General features: G+C 43.3%; 1 protein-coding gene across 1 annotated transcript in view; it reads left to right on the top strand.

Moving 5' to 3' along the window:
• Window positions 1–403: 403 nt before the first annotated feature.
• The window catches only part of BACE2 (beta-secretase 2), a 55,014-nt gene continuing 36,024 nt past the window's right edge, over window positions 404–19,393 (top strand). The window contains exon 1 of the mRNA XM_044442316.1: window positions 404–904. Within this exon, the coding sequence (XP_044298251.1) occupies window positions 593–904 (312 nt within the window). The 5' untranslated portion in view covers window positions 404–592. The remainder of the gene's footprint in view (window positions 905–19,393) is intronic.

Here is a 19,393-nt window from a genome sequence, read left to right as displayed (position 1 = left end):
GCGGCTGGGCAGGATATGAGCTGCGGTGCGAGCGTGCGGTTTGTTCACTCCAGTGGTTAAAGGGCTCCAAGGCAGGGAACAAAATAAACTCCCACTGAACTTCGTGTAGGAATAACTATCAAGAAAGGGCGCCATATCAATCAGCTGGGGAGCACTGTGTGTAACCGGAGAGAGTTCCCACCGTCACGCGTTGATTGGCCACGTGCAGCTCCGGACGGCGGGCCAGCGCAGGCGAGGCGCGCTGCGTGTGCGAGCTGACCGCCCCGCTGGCGACTTTTCCTCCAAACTGTTTCCAAGCCCGTCACATCCGCCGCTTGGCGGGGCTTGGGAAGTTACTTGGCAATTGTTTGCAAAAGAGGGAGGCGCGCGGCGGCGGCGGCGGCCAGGGGAAGAGTGTCTCTGGCGCTTGGGCGAGCGCAGCGCCGAGGAGAAACTTTCCTCCGCGGGCGGCATGCGAGGGCGAGCCGGTCCCGAGGAGGCGAGATGAAGCCGAGCCGTGCAGCGGCCGTCCCCCGCGGGTGCGCCAGGAAGACGCGTGTGGGCAGGCGGCGGCTCCCTTCGCCTTAAGTCGCCAGCGCTTTCGGGCGCCGAGATGGGTCAGTCCCAGGCGGCGCGCTGCCTGCTGCTCCTCGTGGCCCTCGCCGCCGTCGGGGGCGGCCACGCTCACTTCGCCTTCCCCCTGCAAGTGTCCCCGCCGGTGCCCCCCAACGGTTCCCTGGTTCCCATGCCCGTGCTGCTGAAGCGGCCAGGCGGCGGCCCAAAGCCTCAGCAAGGAGCCGCGGGCTTGGCCTTAGCTTCGGACTCGGGCGGCTCGGTCAACTTCATGGCCATGGTGGACAACCTGCAGGGAGACTCGGGCCGCGGCTACTACCTCGAGCTGCTCATCGGCACGCCAGCGCAGAAGGTAGGGGCTGCGCGGGGCGGGGGGCGAGGCTCACCGGGCTGCGGGCGCGCGCAGTCGGGCTCTCTGGACGTGGACGGGAGGGGGCTTCGGAACTGCAGTCGGGGAACTGATCGCCTCATCTGGGCGCGGATTTCCCCCCATTCTTTCAAACCGCGTTTCTTGCCACGCGTGATTTCCAAGCTCTCCTCCTCAGGAGCGGCTCAGATGACTGGATCTGCTGGGGGAGAGCTTGAGGCAACCTTCCCAGACCAGGTGCTGCTCCCCCCCCCCCCGTGCATTGGACTGCGACGCCTGCATTCTTCGGTTGGTCCAGTTTTATGTATGTATTATGCTTTCGTGCTGCCCAGTAGCCGAAGTTCTCTGCATGGGTCACACAAAAACGATAATATATTGCATGTTGTCCCCTTTCAAAATTTAAAACAAAATAAAACTGGGGTAAAAACGACTGGCAGGCAAAGATCCGAAAACACAACAAACATTAGAAAGCAAAACTGAAAAACTTAGAAGCCTGAATGTCTTGCACTTTTTAGGTTGGGGAGAGTGGGTTTAATGGCCAGGTGGGTGGCATAAGGTGCTTAATTTAGAACAGTGATAATGAAGCTTTCACTCTGAGGGCCTAAAATAGATTCCAATAAGCTCTCCCACCTGCATTCCAGCAGGGCAATGAAGACAAAAGGGACAGGTCCAAAAATACTTGTGTATTTTAGTTTAAAGCTCTTAACAGCAAGTAAGTAAACCTTAGGGATGCAGTCTTCTGGCCTGGAGATAAACTGCAATACCTTCAGACCCCAAGACTGATAGGGAGGATGCAGAGGAGGAGGTGTGGCTGTTTGGAGACCTCTAGACCAGCCAAATTTGGCATCCTCGCTCTGCGAGAGTGTAAGGCCAAGCCCTGTTGGATCAGACCAAAACTGTGTCAAATCTGGGGTCCGGCTTCTCACCATGGCCAGCCCAGATGCTTGCAGGAAGCCCAGGACGGAGCATGAAGGCAGTTGCCCTTGGGGCTGTTGCCCCACCTAGCAACTAGTGCTTAGACAGAGGCTGCTTCTCATTCTGTTTAGCGATCCTGGTCAATAACCATGCATTTTGTCTTTGTCTAAATTTGTGAGCATCTCACAGCAATGAATCCATAATTCGGATAAGTGTTGTGTGGGCATTCTTATTGTTTCTTGACCCTATTCTTATTCAGATTTATCAGCTGATCTCATTTGAAGAGAAAATTTTCTTTCTATTTTCTAATTGAACAAGCCCCTAAACTTTTCCTAATATGAAAGGGGCTTCCATAATTTGACCATAATTTCTTTTTCTGCACATTTTCCAGCACTCTGATACCGAATTTGAGACTGGCTGATCATAACCGCACATAGTATTCCATATGCAACAACATGATATATTTATATAAAAATATTGCAATATTGGACCTCAATTTGTTTTCTTAGTCTGCAGAGTGCCCTATTTGCCTATGTACCTATGCATACTTAAGCTATGCCTTTGAAGTACTACAGAATTCCTTGCACTGTGCGATTTTGCAAAGAACTGTTAATTTTAGCTTTGGAAAAATACCTCTGAAGTTCAAACTTTTCATGGCTAGCATAAAATCAAAGTGAAAGCTGTCTCTAGATCCTATCAATCGGATATCTTTTATACTAAGGACACAATCCTATGCAAATTTAGTCTGATCAAGTCATACAGAAATGCAGAGAGTTACAGGAATTTGTTCTATTTCAACCTTAAATGTGTCACTTGTAGTGATAGTGTGAGTTTTTAAAATGTTTTTAATTAATACTAAGTGGGGACATTATCAGGATGGAGAAATTTAACTTTTCTTTCCCCTCAAAAAATAGGGCTCCAATTCTCCATGCTCTAAATATCAGTAGAAACAAAAGCTGGTGTATGCATGAAGGAACCCAAATGCATGCCTCTTTCAAACATGGCATGTGCCCCTGCTATTTGTTGCCTGTTTGAGGGTCTGCTACTATGCTTTTGAGTTCGAACAGCACTGCCCCAAATATTCAGAATAGTCCTAGCCCTAGTCATGCGTATGTACTAGTGCAAATCTAAGACCTGAGATTATTAATTCAGACTTGGCTGCCACATAACCTTTGAGGAGTAGTGCTGTTCTGTTAACAGGGTCACCATGTGGATTACTGTTCTGTCTGTCAAGTTGCATTTGAGTGCAGAGTGCCTGCTTTTACCGGTTGATAGGAACTCTTTCTGGACATTTCTGCAAAGGCTACTTCTACGAGTAGGATTCTTCAAGTGTGAGGAAGGCCTGCTCTGTGGAGGAATAGGCATCACCGACAGCTCATCCTTGTCCCTGGCGTTCTTTCTCTCTTTCCTCAACCCCCATGGCAAATGCCATGCCTCTCTTGATCTTGACCAGGAGTCCTCAAATTTTTTCAGCAGGGGGCCAGTTGCAAGGTGCCCATGCTAGCTGTGGGCCGGAAACGTGGTGCTGGCGGTGCACGCGGGCCGGTGAGGGGGTGGGGGTGGTGCGTGTGGGCACGTGCCCTGAAGTGGGGACGGGGGGCATGGCAAGGCACAGGCAGGTGCACGAGGCAGCGGCTTGCTTGCTTGGAGATCATTTTCTCCAAGCAAGCAAACCACTACCTCCCTGCACGTGGGGCAAGGTGGGCAGGGGTGGGCACACGTGTGGGCACAGCGGGTCCAAATGGGCATGGCAGGCCGGATCCGGCCCCCGGGCCTTAGTTTGAGGACCCATGAGCTTGTCTGTGCAGGCAGAATACAGACAACCTCTATCCACACTGCAAGGTATGGTTATCCGAATTCTACTTCACTAAGTGTAGATCTTTGCTGATACATGAAATCAGTGGAGAGAAATCCTTGGTTTAGATTGTAGTTGTCAAGGTTATTGAGTTTTGAGCTACATTCAAGTGCAACTGTGACTGACTGAAATTTGAATGAGTTGCAAGGCTCAGACTTACACACTCTCTACTCCTCTTGTGCAGTGGTTGGTTTAGAAGCTTTTGCTTCCACTGAAATTAGCTATGTTATGTGTTATCTAGGCTGACAAACTGTGATTGATATGAACTATGGTTAGTTTACAACATTTTTTTCCTTTGTATGATTTCTATCCCCTGATCGTGAACCACCTTTCTCATCAGAAACAGTATTGTCCCAAATCATCAACTGATCTATAGGAACAATGCACTATTTGTAGTCAGTCCACATTTTTCCTGATGAGAAGCAGAAATAGTTGCTTTCACTGTGTCAATTTTTTCTCCTGCTTTTTCTGTACTGTTTCTCATTTGCCACTCTTGCCTTTTCCAAATCTATATTTTGCTTGCCTTGAAAATTCTCTTCTAGAGTAAGCCTGCATTTGCTGATGGATCTGGCATGTGCCACTATTATATCATTATTCCTTCTGCCACATTTTGCTCATCACCCTTTTCCAGTAGCTTCATTTTCAGTAAGTGGACTTTGATTTTCACTAACAATTTCACCTTTGTCTGAACACGGTGGCAACAGAGTGGTGCTTACTTTGAGAGATGCAAATAGATTCTTTTCCTCTTTCTTCCTTTTTGAGTCACTTTCTTTTCCAAAACCATTTCCCACAGGGGTTGTTTTAGCTTTTAGAAGTGTAGCCTTTTACTGTCATTTATTAGTTGGCAATTATTTTCTGTTAAGGTTTTATAAAGAATTAACTATTTTCTTCTACCACCTTTGGATGCATTGTTCTGTGTCAAACCTTGCAGATCTCTAAGCATTTCTTTTGTTCATTAGGAAGAGTCTGGGCTTTTTGTTGGCCCTGAACTCAGTGCATTCATGTATCTCGTTTTTCTTCTCGTGCCTGTACATGACATATGTGCATGTGCAGTAGTTACCATTTCCAAAACTTTACTTGGTTGCTGTACTGCACTTTTGCCTTTGGTTGATGGTGGCAAAGATATAAATACTATTTTTGAGGGGAAAAAGAAGTGTTTGGGATACAAAAGTAGCCTTTCTTCCTTGTCTGTTTTTTGTTGGTTCTTTTACAGCAGCCAGTCTTTAAAACTATATTTTGGTCTTTTATGTCATCTGCCTATTTATTGCCATGTTTTTTGGTGTTTCATAAAAAATGGCTGATGTACTTCTCCTCCTCCTCCTCCTGGGCGGATCCTTTTTTTGCTACTGTTTATTTGTTTGGTGGGCTGTAATCTGTGTTTACTCTTCATTTGTTTGTATCATTGTTGCAAGGAAAATCTTCTTTGCAACAAATGCAGAATGATAGAGCTGCTAATAAAACCACTTCAAAGCATGATTCCTAAAGTTGTTTTGTTTAAATGAATCAGAGCCAATATTAAACACAGTCTGAGGTCTGGATTGCATGTCAAATGTTGGTTCATTAAAAGATGGATGCTTCCAAGCTCTGCCCTGTGACTACATGGAGGGAAGTATACATGACCAAGGTTCATTGCACTTTACGCTAAACCAACCTGGGTCACTCCAGATGTTTGACCTCCCATCACTTTCAGCCAGGAGGGCCAATAGGCCTTGAATGTTGAAGTTGTAGGCCAAAACATCTAGTGGAACTAGATTTAGGAAAGAACTAAACCTGGTGAAAATGCCATTTTAACACAGAGTGTAAATACTATTTACTGCATTCTGTAGAATCATTTTCTGCCATGCAGTCCTTTTTTCCTTAAATCTTACAGCATATCTTTTGGCCTTGCTTTGCCCTTTACACTCATCTGCCTCACTCTATGCCTACCACAATGGGTTAAATCCATTTTTTGTACATTTTTTCTTAGAAGCTTAAAAATGCTTCTTAGTCTAGACTGGAGTCAGGACTTTAGGAGGTATATACTCTGCAAACCAGAGATATAATCACTTTATGTAAAATTTCTCCTCTTAAAAATAAGCCATTAAGACATGTTGATACAGTGTTTGAGTTGATGGTGCATCATGCTCGTCCCCACACACGAGACTTGGAACAAAAAGTTGCAGATGTCATCTGGTTCAGGACGGCAACCTGCCGTGCCCCTTTCCACACTCTGTTCCTGTTTTGGGAGGCAGGAAGGGGTCTCCTCTTAGGTTTCCACCTCCCTAGAACAGTTTTTGTACATCTGCAAACCTGGGGACTCCTGTAAGCCAGAGGCTGCTGCCCTTTTGTTGCATGGATGATGTGGATTTGACTATATGAGGTTCAATGCTACGCACAGAAGAATCAATTCACTAATATGGAGCATAGACTCCTAAGTCTGAGTAGTCTGAGTAATGCTAAATAATGATCTTAGGTGATCTTTCAATGGGTGGCATTGAAAGTAGTTCTCTGATCACTGAGGGAAGCATCTGTTTGGAAAAGGGTTAGTGATGTGAGGAGAGACGTTGGGACGCACTTGTGCCAAAAGTAGATCACGACCTCCTGCTCGGCTGTGCAAAACTGTGCTTGCTAGCAACAGACCTTGTACAGTGCATAGAAACAGATCTGAAAGAATCACAGAGACACCCATGAGTGGTCAGCATTGAGCAGACGTGGTCAGTTGCAGTGTCTTCAAATGCAAGTACGAGCTTGAGAACGTTGCCCAGGCTGGAGGGACTCCTCTGAGCAGGCCATATGCTCCTTTTCGCTGTGCCTTCTGCTGCCGTTCATGTCTCTGTACGATGAAATGACATGATGCGGGGAGGACAGCAGCAGCAAGAACAGCACACAGCCCTTAACACCCCAAGTCTGGATTGTCAGTGCTTGAAATACCAACACGTTCTGCTCGTTACTTTGTAGGAGTTTTGACAGAATCGCTAGAACCTCAAAGGAAAAGGGTCGTGATTTCCCGCCAAGAGAGCCTATTAGATCACAGCCCAATCTGTTGCTTGCTTTTGCTGTGGAAATAGACCTAGTGTGGGTGATCCATGATGGATTCTTCTGATGTTTTTAATTTTAAAATGACTGCAGGGTGCTTAGCTTAAATATTCCTTTCTTGGAGAACAACAGCCCCAGGAAAGAGCTATTTAACCCCCATTCATGCTATATGCTTATTCTAGTTCCCTGCTAGTGGCAGGCATGACATGGATGGGAAACTGGGGAAAGAGCACAGCAGAAGTTTAAATATCTTTTCATAGTGCTGCTGCTCCAATTAAAAACAAAACTTGCATCTTCCCCACACAGCTGCTTAAAGGAAGACAGTTTGGAGAGATCCATTCACATTTCCTTTGTCAGATGTTTGGGATTAGTCCAGATAAGTGGGTTTAATTTAAGAGAATAATCCAGCCTTCCCCAAGATGGTGCCTTCCAGATGAGTTGGGCTGTAACTTGCAGCATCCTGGCCATCTGAAGGGCTGCTTTTGGACGCTTGTTTTAAGTCTCCTCTCTTTTCAGACTCCACACTCCTATTTTAAGGGCCTGTCTACAATAGGGAGTGAAAACTACATGGTATTTTCATTTCCAATCTGCGGTCACTTCCCCCCCTTGAGTAAGTGGATGCTCTTTTTGTAAGTGTGTGCTAACCTTATGGGGTGATGTTGTGTAAGAACAGAAAGGGTTTAGAAAGGGAGCAATGTGCACTTTCCATATTAATGCTTTCATTTCCTGCACTTGCAGTATTTTTGGTGAGAGACAGGCAGAGAAGAAAATAAGCGGGGACATATGGTAACTATTTCTTTACCATTGTTCATGTAAGCATGGATGGCGATATTAGTGCATTATTTTCCCATCATTGCTCCTTCACTAGGCACTACTCTTTGATACAAGAGCAGGAGAAAATGGGAGGGTGTCTTTATATATTATATAAGAACATAATAGGAGCTGTGTTGGTTCAGACCAAAGGCTTATTCGTCTGGCATCCTGTTTCCCACAGTGGTCAACCGGGCACTGCTGGCAGAAGCTGGCATGGAGACGGTACACCTCTTCTTACCTTTATTCCCAAACAACTTGGATTCCACAGTATGTGGGCTCTGATCTGAAAGTAATATATAACAGGCATCGGTTCCTTCATCCATGAATGTGTCCAATGGATGCGCCAAGTAATTACATGTGTCTGCATCTCCCTCTGCACAACACTCAATAACAACATGTCATTAGTACTTTCTCCAAGCACTTTTCATTACCTCGGTAATTGTTGCGCTAGTCCTGTAAGGTTGGTCAGTATGACAGTCCCCCAGGGTGTGGATGTGGAGCTGAGGATAAAAGATAGCACTTGCTTAAGGCTTCCCATGCCTCATTTTTGCACAGGTGCTAAATCTGGCTTTGATTGACCCAGTTTAATCTGCAGGTTGGGTTGACATGATGAAATTTTCTCTCATGGAAGCACATTCTAGCAAATAGGAAACTGGTGTGCTTCCAGAATAACTTTTCTGGACAGCTGTATGCTGGAAAGTGGAGTTGTTGTCTTTAAACTGGAGTATTTAGTTTTAGGAGATTCATCCTGAAGAAGCATAGCCATATATGGATTTACTGACTCACTGAGCTGAGATGAAATTTGAATCAGAAACTTTCACTTCTCAGGTCCAGTCCACTGTGTTATGCCTTCAGTATTTTTGTTTCCTGGCATTTCTTCAGAGGGGCAGAGGAAAAATAACATCCCTGGGGAAAAAAGTATAACCTTTTCTTTTTTTAGTGGAGTTAAAAATCTCAGTCATCATTCCACATCTGAAATTTTTTATGCAAAATTTAAGTTTTGTTAAGTATCCAACTTGCTGTTTGGCACAGTCTAACTGATCAATTAGTTGAAAATATCAGTATTTTAAAAGAGTGAGTTCCCTGTATGGGCCGCATGTGTTTAATTCTTAGGTTTTGAAGGCTTAGCTTTTCAACTGTGTCATGGGGATCTCATGTGAATAAATGATGCATTATTGGGCAGGATGATTAGTCAGATGATGAGGATTAATTATGTAATCCTCAGGGTAGTCCAGGACCATGAAATATATTAGAATAAATGGAGTTATTCAGAAGAAGCATTTGGAGGACTGGGGTCTTATTTCCTGAATGCCTTTAGGGCTCTGTATGTTTTAATAGGGCTGTTAGTAATTATAGGTCAGTGCTCATATGAATTGGGAGAGGCAGGCAAGGGTGGACAATCTGTTTTTCTGTTTGTTTTTCCCACAGCTCTTCAAAATACATAAATTAAGAGCTATGGTTGTAGCACTGCAGTTCTTCAATATTGGCAACAAACATTTGGGGGGCTCAAGGAAAGCAGGTTTGCAAATGTTTAGTACTAGTGTTATTTCAATCCACTGTCCAATCCTCTATTTGCATGCCTTAATAGTAAGTTGCTTCCATGCAAGATTTTTCCATGATCTCCCTCTCTCTGAAGCACCCTGGCCCTTTCCCAGGATTAACTTGCAGATTCCCCTTTTGGAATTGACTGATGGAGAAGAATTTAGGGGATGCAAGGGGTTGCAGTGGGGAGGGGAAGACAAGGAAATCCACTTACTCTTACTGCACTGGATACAAGCCATGGGTAAGTATTCTGAAGGTTGCTTAAAGATTATAGCAGTAATGCAACTGTTGTACTTCTAACTGGTTGGGGAATCATCCAGCTGCCTATCACTGGTTTCCTGCATGCATTCAGCTGATCACTTGATAAGTCTCTCTGCTGGCATCAGTACCCTCAGGGAATAGTGTGGCACAAGCACAGGGTCTTCCCAGGTTATCTGGTAGGTTCCTATGGAAAGCCATTCATAGATGGAGCAGATCATGAAGGATTCCATTGGCAGCCACCCCACCACTGAAACTGGACTTTGTCAGTCTTGTCTCACATTTTTTCTTTCTTACTTGCACAATTCAGATATTATCGCTTAAGATATTATCACGTTGCTTGCCCGTTCTTACAGATGTCACTCTATATTGTTTCTGATAAAGGGAGAAAGGATTAATACTTCTTGGAAGAAAGAAAGATAGTACATAAACCAAAGGTTCCTAGCCTGTACATCCAGAGTTTCCCACCTAGAATGCAGCTTATTTGTTATTTTGCTAGTGATGTCTCTTCACACTTTGAGGCAATAGTTGATGGTTATTTTTTTCTTTCACTCCTGGGGCATAGACATAAGCATAATTGAACATTAGCTGTGGATCTGTTACATATCCTAGAAAATAAAGTTTTAAAGAACTGGCATACCTATTGTTCCCTAACTTTGAGGAGGCATTTTCCCCCTTTATAGTCTGCATCATATTTGTTTCCTATGCTGCTTTCTTCTTCAGGTTTTTAGCTTTAATAAGAAAATGTTCCTGCTGTGTGATAATGTTTGCCTTAACTGGAAAAGGATGCAGAACCTAATGATTTTTTAAAAGGGTAGAATTCTAGCCACTCACTATAGAATTGCTGTCATACAAAATTGATTTGAAATAATCAAAAACTTCTTGTGTTAAGATGGCCTTGTAAAAATGAGGGGGCCTCTTTTCTGTGATTTCAAACATTTAGTTCATCAGTGTTGTATTTAAAGTGTATCAGCTCTCGATTGCAGTGACTACACCAAATGAAACATAGAAACAGAGCGAGTCAGAAGGAGCCTCCTGGACCATCTAGTCTGACCTCCAGCACCAGCCGGCTCCACTCACAACATGCCCACCATGTGGACGTCCAGCCTATCCTTGAACACCCGCACCGATGGGGCCTCAATGACCTCTCGTGGAAGCCCATTCCACACCCTCGGGGTCCTGACTGTCAGGAAGTGCTTCCTGGCATCCAAATGGAACCTGGATCCCCTGAGCTTTGCTCCATTGGAGCGCGTCCTGCCTTCCTCTGCAGGGGAGAACAGGTCTCTACCCATCTCCATGTGACATCCCCTCACATACCTTAATGTCGCCAACATATCCCCTCTGAGTCACCTCTTCTGAAATGAAGTACATTTCCAGTTATACATAGAGAAATCGTCTCTACAGCATCTACACGAATTTGGAAAATGCATTATACATATATAAAACAGGCATTCTCCCCCCCACCACACACACACACACAGTCACCCTGTGTTTACATATACAGTGTAGTGTAGAGCACATGATACTGTACTTTATTTAGAAAGTAATCCTATAGTCCTTGGGATAGTATTCTAGGGACCATAAGGATCTTGCAGAGTTCCCTTACCCAGGGTATAAATGCTCCAACAAGCTCAGGAAGGAAAAGCCAAATGAGACCATGCTCCTGTCCCCAGTGGTCTTACAGTCTTTCTTACTGTCACAATGAATCAGGGCTATACCTAGTCACTTGTACTGCATCCTAATAAATGAAATATGCATTTCTTTTGGCTAAGGTGGTTTGTATGTAGTATGTGGAGGCGGGATAGGGTACCATTACATGCTAATCATTTGAGAAATTATCCTGTATATGTGAGATGTTGGATTCTATTTTTATAGGCTTTTTTCATAGTATTTGACTTAATTTCAGTGTGCATACTTGATTGATGAATTGAAAGTTGGTTATGTTTTAACAAAGCTTAACTACCCTTCTGTGTACACAATATGAGGTGATGCTTGGTAAGAGTGTATTTTACACTCTCTATATATTTGCTTATGGGTGGAAGACTGTTTCTGATTCATGGTGGGGAATTACTCATTCCATCTCCCTAGTTCCATCCTGCTAGAAAAACAGAGTTGGAATCTTTAACATCAAAATGTGAACTTGTTCTATTGTGGGTTCCAGAGAAATGCAAAGGACAGCTCTGCCCCTTTCCTTTTTTAACTGTTCTACTTTTTCTTTGGTTTGAATGTTATTTTACTTGTATTGCTCTTTAAAATAATACAAATAGGAAGTGATAATAAGTAGTAAACCTTTCAGTTTGACAAAAACCCAAGACCAAACTATAAGTTACCTTGAATTGAGTGAGCTGTTTTGAATCCTGCCTTTGAAAGAGTATTTAAACCCCCAGATAAATATTGGTTTGGGTATGAATGTGGTTTGATTTCAATTCAAGGTTAAAATGGTAGTATTTTAAGGTTAAAATTCAGTTTAAGAATAAATTGAGGTGTTGATGCTGAACTTTTAATTCAGTAAGAAATCTACTGTTTTTAATAGGTGTCTGGTGGTCAATAAGATAAATAAATCACATACAATATCAAAGATGTAATTCTATGCATACTCTGACCAAAAAAAAAAAAAAATCCTACAGCATGGCAGGCTGGGGAATGCTGGGAGTTGTAGGACCTTTTCTGATCCTAAGTGAAGTTTTACCTTTGGTGTAACTCACATATGAAAGCCATAGATACCCAGAAGAATTTTGGGAATAAAGCACTTTCAGTGACACTTAGGCATGCCTGTGTGAAGCAGCATGCCTTAACACAATCAGTTTCCTTGAAAGGGTACTGAAGATAGCATAACCTTCCATCTAAAGCATTTTGCAATCATGGCTATCTGTTCAGTTGCCTTTAAATCTTCTAAAGTTGCTGGTCCTTGGTCTCCTTTTCTTTTATCTCTCTCCTGTCTCTCCATTGTTTCTTGTAGTGACTAGAGTTGTTGTGACCTTCAAACACTAATATCAGTCTACAGTTTCTGTGATATTTTCAAAGCCCAAACATCTAGAATGATTCACTTCCACACTATGTTAATATCTTGCATAAATAAGAGACACTTAAGTTTGTTTAATTTTGTTTACTGTTGTGGCATGTGCTGAGTTGTAGCTCAAAATCCTTTTGGGAAGTTTCCACTTTAAAAGCTAACAATACCAAACCTTATATGGTATTTTAGCTGTTTCAGTCTTAGGCTGCATTAACAGAAGTATATAGTGTCCATATTATAAGTACTAACAACACCTCTTTACTGAATATTGTCACACTAGCTTTTGAGTACTTTGTCCAGTTCTCAGTGGCACATGTTAAGAAGAACATTGGCAAACTGGACCTGGGTCTAAAGTAGAGCAACCAGGATGGTGAGGAGTCTGGAATATTGAAAGAGTTTTATGTGTTCAGACTAGAGAAAGGAAGATTATGAGGAGACATGATAGTAGCCCTCAAATATCTGAAAGGCTAAACAGAAGATGGAGCTGATTTGCTTTTGCTTCTGAGGTCAGGACTAGAACCAATGGGTGGAAACTGCAAGCTGTATACTAGAATGAATACCCTAAGGGTGAGAGCTGCTTGCCAGTGCAACTAACTGCCTCAATAGGTGGTAGTTTCTCCTTCACTAGAGAAAAGAGAAGTATTTAAGTAGGATCTGGATACCATCTGTTTACACAGCCGTCAGTGAGCAGAAGGTTGGACTGAATGGCCTCCAGGGTCTCTTCCAGCTCTGTGATTGACTAGGCACTCTCACTGTTTTGAGTGCAGAATTCTGAGAGCTCCCAAAAGCATGCTCACAGTCCATAAATGCAGAGTCGTGCTCATGTTTTCAGCCTGTTGTTTGGTTACTATAATTTGGAAGTCATTGCACCCACCAGCGAGCTAGGGGGAGTCATGTGTATCAGCCCTTAACTGCAGTCTGAAAAACCAAATTTGAACAAGCCTGTTAAACACGGGGGTCTGTAACCCAGTGTCTGGCTTGAGAACTACTGTGGATGGAAGACTGAAACAACCTTGAAACCACATTCCTGTTCAGCTGTACGGAATGATCACTGTTTTGATCCCTGTGTTTGATCCCTCTTTACATGCAAGCCTGAGTGGGCTGTGCCTCTAGAATAATAGGGGATATTTAATAGAAAAACACCAACAAGGAGTGTTCTGTGGCCTTTCTATTCACTGTTTTCCTTTGCATTCATCCATTGCAAATGAGTTTCAAAGGTCAATCACTAGGGGGACCTGGCTATTGTGAAGGCCGTTTTAAACACGACCTGAACAGAGACTCAGAAGAGACTGCTTGAGCCATGATCTAGGGCTGTGATGCAATATGCCTTAAATGCCAGTGCACCATAAATTTGTTATCTACTTGTCTCCAAAGGTCAGTTTACTCTCTCTAGGGACAGTAAATCCTTCTATTTTTTATGAGCATTTTGAATATTATCCTCAACGAGTACCCCATTACACATTTCTCCTATTCACTTTTAACAATGCTTTTATACTTTATGTATTTATAGTTACAGTCAATAATCTTCCAGGGCCTATGCCACATTAAATTTATTTGTTAAGGAGACACAAGATGCAATAATCTTGAATATCTCTTGTCATGCTTGGCCTTGTTGTATTGACTTGAATATAGGATACTATTTTATTATTTCTTTGCTTCTTCAGTTTTGTAAAGTTCTATTCATTCTGTTGCCTATCTTGGGTGAATTTTCCCCTTCTGTTTTGCATCAGTGGTTCAGAAAGATACATGAAATGTAAAGGCATTTCTTATTCAAGGTTATCTTGTTTCAAGAGTTGAAATTGCCTTGAAACTTTCTTTGAAAATGTCAATGACAGATATTTTGCCCAGTAAATCTATCTAGCTCAAATTAGACATATTTTAATGTAAAAGATTTTTTTCACATGGTTTTAAATATCAAAATTCAGTATATTTTGAAATTCTCAACATTTTCCATTATTATTTGAAACCTTCTTCACGGTTTTGATGTTTCCTGTGCATTGGTGTATCCATAATGATTCAAAAATTCATCTTTAACAAGTAACAGGTAACACATAACCTAACATTGTACTAGTGTACCTGGAACAATTTTTCCATTCATGAATGACTGTTGTTAAACTTCGTTTTAGGGCGACTTTGAACTACTGTACATGCTTAATTCCACTTGCAGTTAGACGTTCATATACACTAAAAAAGCAAAGAAAATGGTCAGTTCAGATCCAAGAGACTTTCTAGAGTTTGGTGTCTCTGCATTGCGAACAATAATGCTGGCCTTTTATTTTCTGTGTTTCCCATAACCTGCTGATAATACAAAGAAGGGTATTCCCTGTTGCACCATAGCTGCTTTGTTGTATAAAGAGATTTTGGAGCAAATCTTTGAACAATATTTGATATATGTATTTGGCAGCTTTCATCAGTTATAGCACCATCCTAGCTGCACTGGCTTTGCTTACTTTGCTTCTTAGCCCTTTGGGATCACTACATTCTTGTCTTGTTTCTGTAAGTTCTGTAAATAGGATTGCTTAAATTGTAAGAAAGAGGAGTTCTTAAACATTTGAGGATAGATGTGGGTATAATTAAGCTAGAGGTCATCTCTGAAAAGGAGAACATTGGGAAGAACATTTATGAAATAAATGGCAAAATAAACAGTGTCAGAGTCTAAACACCGCAATTCAACATACATTTACTCAGAACTAAACACCACTGAGTTCAAATGATTCTGCTTCTAGGGAAAAAATGCATAGGATTGCAACCTAGATAGCTTTCATAAGTGACACTAAAATTGTTCTTTGTATTTCCAGCATCTTCAAGTCAAGGGAAGAGTTGCCATATCATTTTTAAAGGTGTCTAACTATTACTTGTTTCATGTATTATTTGGAAGTTTCTTAGTTGTGAAAGCTCCTTAGCAAATTATTCTCTGGTCCCCACAACAGTGTCTAGGAATTCTAGGAGACTCACCCAACTGAGACTTGCTCAAAGTGACTTCAGCGAGGGGATATATTGGGTGTTCCAGTGCTAGGGAGGAGATCAAGGCCACCAGGATACAAAATACAGATGTACAAAGTATCCTGGTTGGACTTGGCATCTGAAGTATCTCAGCTAGATGGCTGAAATCTGAACTCTGAGGATCATGTGCAACTTGTGAATGTTGCTGCTGGTGAGAATTGAATCTCAGCTTCTCATGATATAGTTAAAAGTGTGAATGGTGGGGAAAGGAGATGAAAATAGACCAGGTGACTCCTGTTCTAATTTTAAATTTACTTCTAGCCAAACAGAAGAAATGCAGTTTCTCACTGAACTATCCTCAAAAGAGATGTTCAGAGAACCTGGGGACTAATGTTTGGAAAACTAAAATCAGAAAGTAGACACCTGAACTGAAGACAATGCAAAAAGAGAACATTTTCTCAGAGGTGCTGAAAATAAACCTTATTTGAACCTAGACACAAAAGGCTTCTTTGACAGAGGCAATTGTATAAAATGCAAACATTGAAAACAGGCTGAGCCAGCTTACAAAGGTAGCACGTATCTTTCATTCAGCATCAAGGCTTTATAAGATTGCTCCTGACAGAGACATTTTTGTATTGCAAATAAACAGGGACTAAATATTTGCATATCTGTTCTTTATACACTTTTTGGAAGCCAAAGCAGGCCTCCACTTGTCTGTGCTGCTGGAGTTGGCTCCGTTCCCTGCTGGGGAGCTCCCTTGCTTGTTATTCCAGAGTTGCACTGACCCAGTTTGCATGAAATAGGGATCTAGCCATGCTGAGTTGCTGTGTCATTGGAACCCGGCCTGACAGAGTGACCTATTTTTTGGCCACAAACCACTTTGACAACCCATGGCTTGTGCTAGAGGTTGTTCAACCCATGATGGTGAGTTCAGATATTGCAGTCTTTCTAGCCCTCCCGTATTCCTCTAGTCCTTTGGCCATTTTTTCCCCTTATCACAGAATTCTTCAAAGGAGGGAAAGTTGGAATACTTGGACAATGTCTCTTTAATGGGTGGCACTAGCACCCCTCTGTTGGGCATGTGAGGACAGTGCCTTGAATGATCTTTGAAAGCTGGGCCAGCTAAGAGCTTGGCCAACAAAGGAGTGTGTGCTTATATGATTCCTCAAGAGTAAAGGAAATAGACTTGAATGTTCTTTGAATGCTAGGCATTCCTTCAGGAGCCCAGGCATCCTGTACAACAGTGACCACTTCCTTTAATCCAAATCTGACCAAATATCATGGTTAGGCAATAAGGAAACACCCAGTGATGAGTGTATCTTCTTCCTGGGGTATATGAGTGTTCTGCCATAGTAAGTTCATTTATTAAATGTTTCTATCGCCCCAAAGGCAAAGCTTTCTGGCCTATTCATGCCAATAATTAATACTTCATTTAAGAGATGTGTGCCACTTTTCAAGACTAGAGGTCTTCCCAAAGCAGCTCACAACAATTGTCTTAGTTGAGACAATACACTTGAAAAGAAACCATGATCAGTATTATTAAAACTACATTGATACATTTCCCCTCAAACATACACACACCAAAAATGTGGAGATGAAAAAAGCAGCATAAAACACATCACTCATGAATACCAGAAAAGACCATGGTACATGGGGGGAAAAGTGAGCCATTGGTAATTTGAAAAGAGCCGACCCATCATGCCAGGAGGGCTAGAGAGGTGTTCAACTAGTGTAGCAATTCTGCCTATATCCTTAAATCATACTAAGGACTTTGTTTTCTACTCTCACAGCTGATGGCGGATGCTGCTCCGTAGTGAGTCATGCTAAGGCAGCGTGGTGTAAAGCCAAACTGGCAAGCCTTGCCACTCTCTGAGCTTTATCGCTGGAGGGGTGGGGTATCCTGAGCAAGGCAGCCAGGATACACAGCACTTAAGTCATGTGTTGTTCCCCGAAGGGCCAAACTAGAACTGCCGGCAGAGGTAGCCTGGGCGTCCAGAGCCCCATGTAGGGCTGAGCTGCCACTCATCACTGAGTGTTTTCTTATTGCCTAATCATTACGTTTTGTCAGATTTGGATTAAAGGAAGTGGTCACTGTTGCACAGGATATGCCTGGGCTCCTGAAGGAATGCCTATCATTCAAAGAACATTCAAGTCTATTTCCTTTACTCTTGAGGAGTCACATAAGCACACACTCCTTTGTTGGCCAAGCTCCTAGCTGGCACCTTTAGCCACCAATGTTATCAAAGGTGGGCGCTCAGCATCCCTCTCTAGCTGTAAAGCAGACCTTTCTGCCCCTTTGGTGGGAAGACCAGGACCTTCTCGGTTAGACCTTGGGTCCCCTGAAGCAACTTGTTCCTGTGGGATGTCTGGTTCAAGAGGCTCCAAAGCATCCTTCAAAGAGGATTCCTCCAGGAGAAGGCGAAGAACTTCAGGGCTTCTTTGGCCACTTATTGCCAAGACACCTGGAACACTTTAGCAGCACTGGGTAAAATGCTGTTACCCTTTCATCCCTAAACTTGGGAGCTGGGGGAGGAAGCAGGGGATTTTCCTTAATTTCCTATGGGAGGCACAGGTCAAAGTTAGTGAAAGAAAATGGCAAGGCATTAGGAAAATTGCTGGCTTGGCTACCGAAGGCACTGTCTAGTAACTACAAACCTAGCTCCCAGCAGTTTTGGTTTTTCACCTGGAAACAGTAGTTGCTGGCTCTGCGTGAAATTCAAATAGCAGTGCAGGAAGTTTCAGGCATGTCCTTACTCTACCTTTGGATTGATCCAAGGTGGTACAATCAGGGTGTTGTCTTGCCACACCCATGACACCCTATTAAAATCATCTCAAACTCTTCTCCAACTACCTCTGTCTTTCCAGCACAAGACTGTGCTGCTGCTGTACTCATCCAGGATGAAGCTGTGTGGCCTAGCCCAGCTAATACTTCCTTCTGTGCACCATGCAGGCCCGTGTGCGCACAGATTGCAGCAGGCAAGATGGCTGCCACAGGAGGCTTTGAAGCAAGGTGGTCAGTTTCCTGGTGGGCATCCTTGGAAAGGATCCCCAACAGCCTCAAAGGGTTTGTCAGTCCACGCTCTCACAATACAGAGAGTGGAACACCTACCCTGGAAGCAAGTAGCAAGTGTTGCTCAGGGGCACTCAGCACACAGCTCACACACAATGAAATTCCCCAATGTAAGCAACAGAAGGAAAAGGAGGGGAGGCCAAAATGCAGCAGCGGGTTATGATTGTGTTTTCAGAGCAGCTGACTGAGGCCTGCACTTGGTTGTTGAAAAGAAGAAGGGAGGAGAAAGAGCAAGTGAAGGGGGGTGGACTGCATGTTGAGAGCCAGTGTGGTGTAGTGGTTAAGAGCATGGGACTGGGACTCAGACGATCCAGGTTCGAGTCCCCGCTCAGCCATGGAGCCAACTGGGTGTACTTTGGGCCAGTCACAGACTCTCAGCCCAACCTGCCTCACAGGGTTGTTGTTGTGGGGATAAGATGGAGGAGGAGAATGATGTAAGCTGCCTTGAGCCCTTTGTAGGAAAAAGGCAGGATATAAATCGAAAAATAAGTAAATACGTGGATGCAAGAGAGTGAGCGCCAGCCCCCAATGTGTGTCCCTTGGACCCAAGTACCCAGCACCCAGCCTAGCCAGGTGTTACAACCTGCTACCTCATATTAACTCTGGAATGTTGAATTTGGGGACAAGGAAGTTTGCTTTACTACATTCTATACTGTGGTTTGCCTTTGTTTCGGAAGGAATCTAATTTTGTAGATGGGGGTTCGATTCCCAGCTCAAGGATAGGAATGGAATTGTGATGATAATGCATGCCTCTTACTTAAAAAGTAAATGGGCTTGCTTGGAGGGAGAAGAAAAAAGTATGTGGGGATAATTAATTATAGGGGGTTTGCAGCTGCCTTGCTAGGCTATGTGCTAAGAAGCTGTGGGGGTTGTGCGCGTGTGCGCGCACGCGCTCTCTCTCTCTCTCTCTCTCTCTCTCTCTCTCTCTCTCTCTCAGTGAATGAGTGAAATGGTGGTGTCCGCATGTCTAGATCATAGCTCAGTTCATTATCTTGATGAAATTGCATCTACGTTGGTTGATTACTTGAAAAATTCAATGGATTTACTTGG

This window comes from Varanus komodoensis, unplaced genomic scaffold (assembly GCF_004798865.1).
Source record: "Varanus komodoensis strain SLA01 unplaced genomic scaffold, ASM479886v1 scaffold4, whole genome shotgun sequence".
NCBI classification, from domain to species: Eukaryota; Metazoa; Chordata; class Lepidosauria; order Squamata; family Varanidae; genus Varanus; species Varanus komodoensis.
Note: the sequence above shows the minus strand (reverse complement) of the source record. Positions and strands in the feature narration are given on the sequence as shown.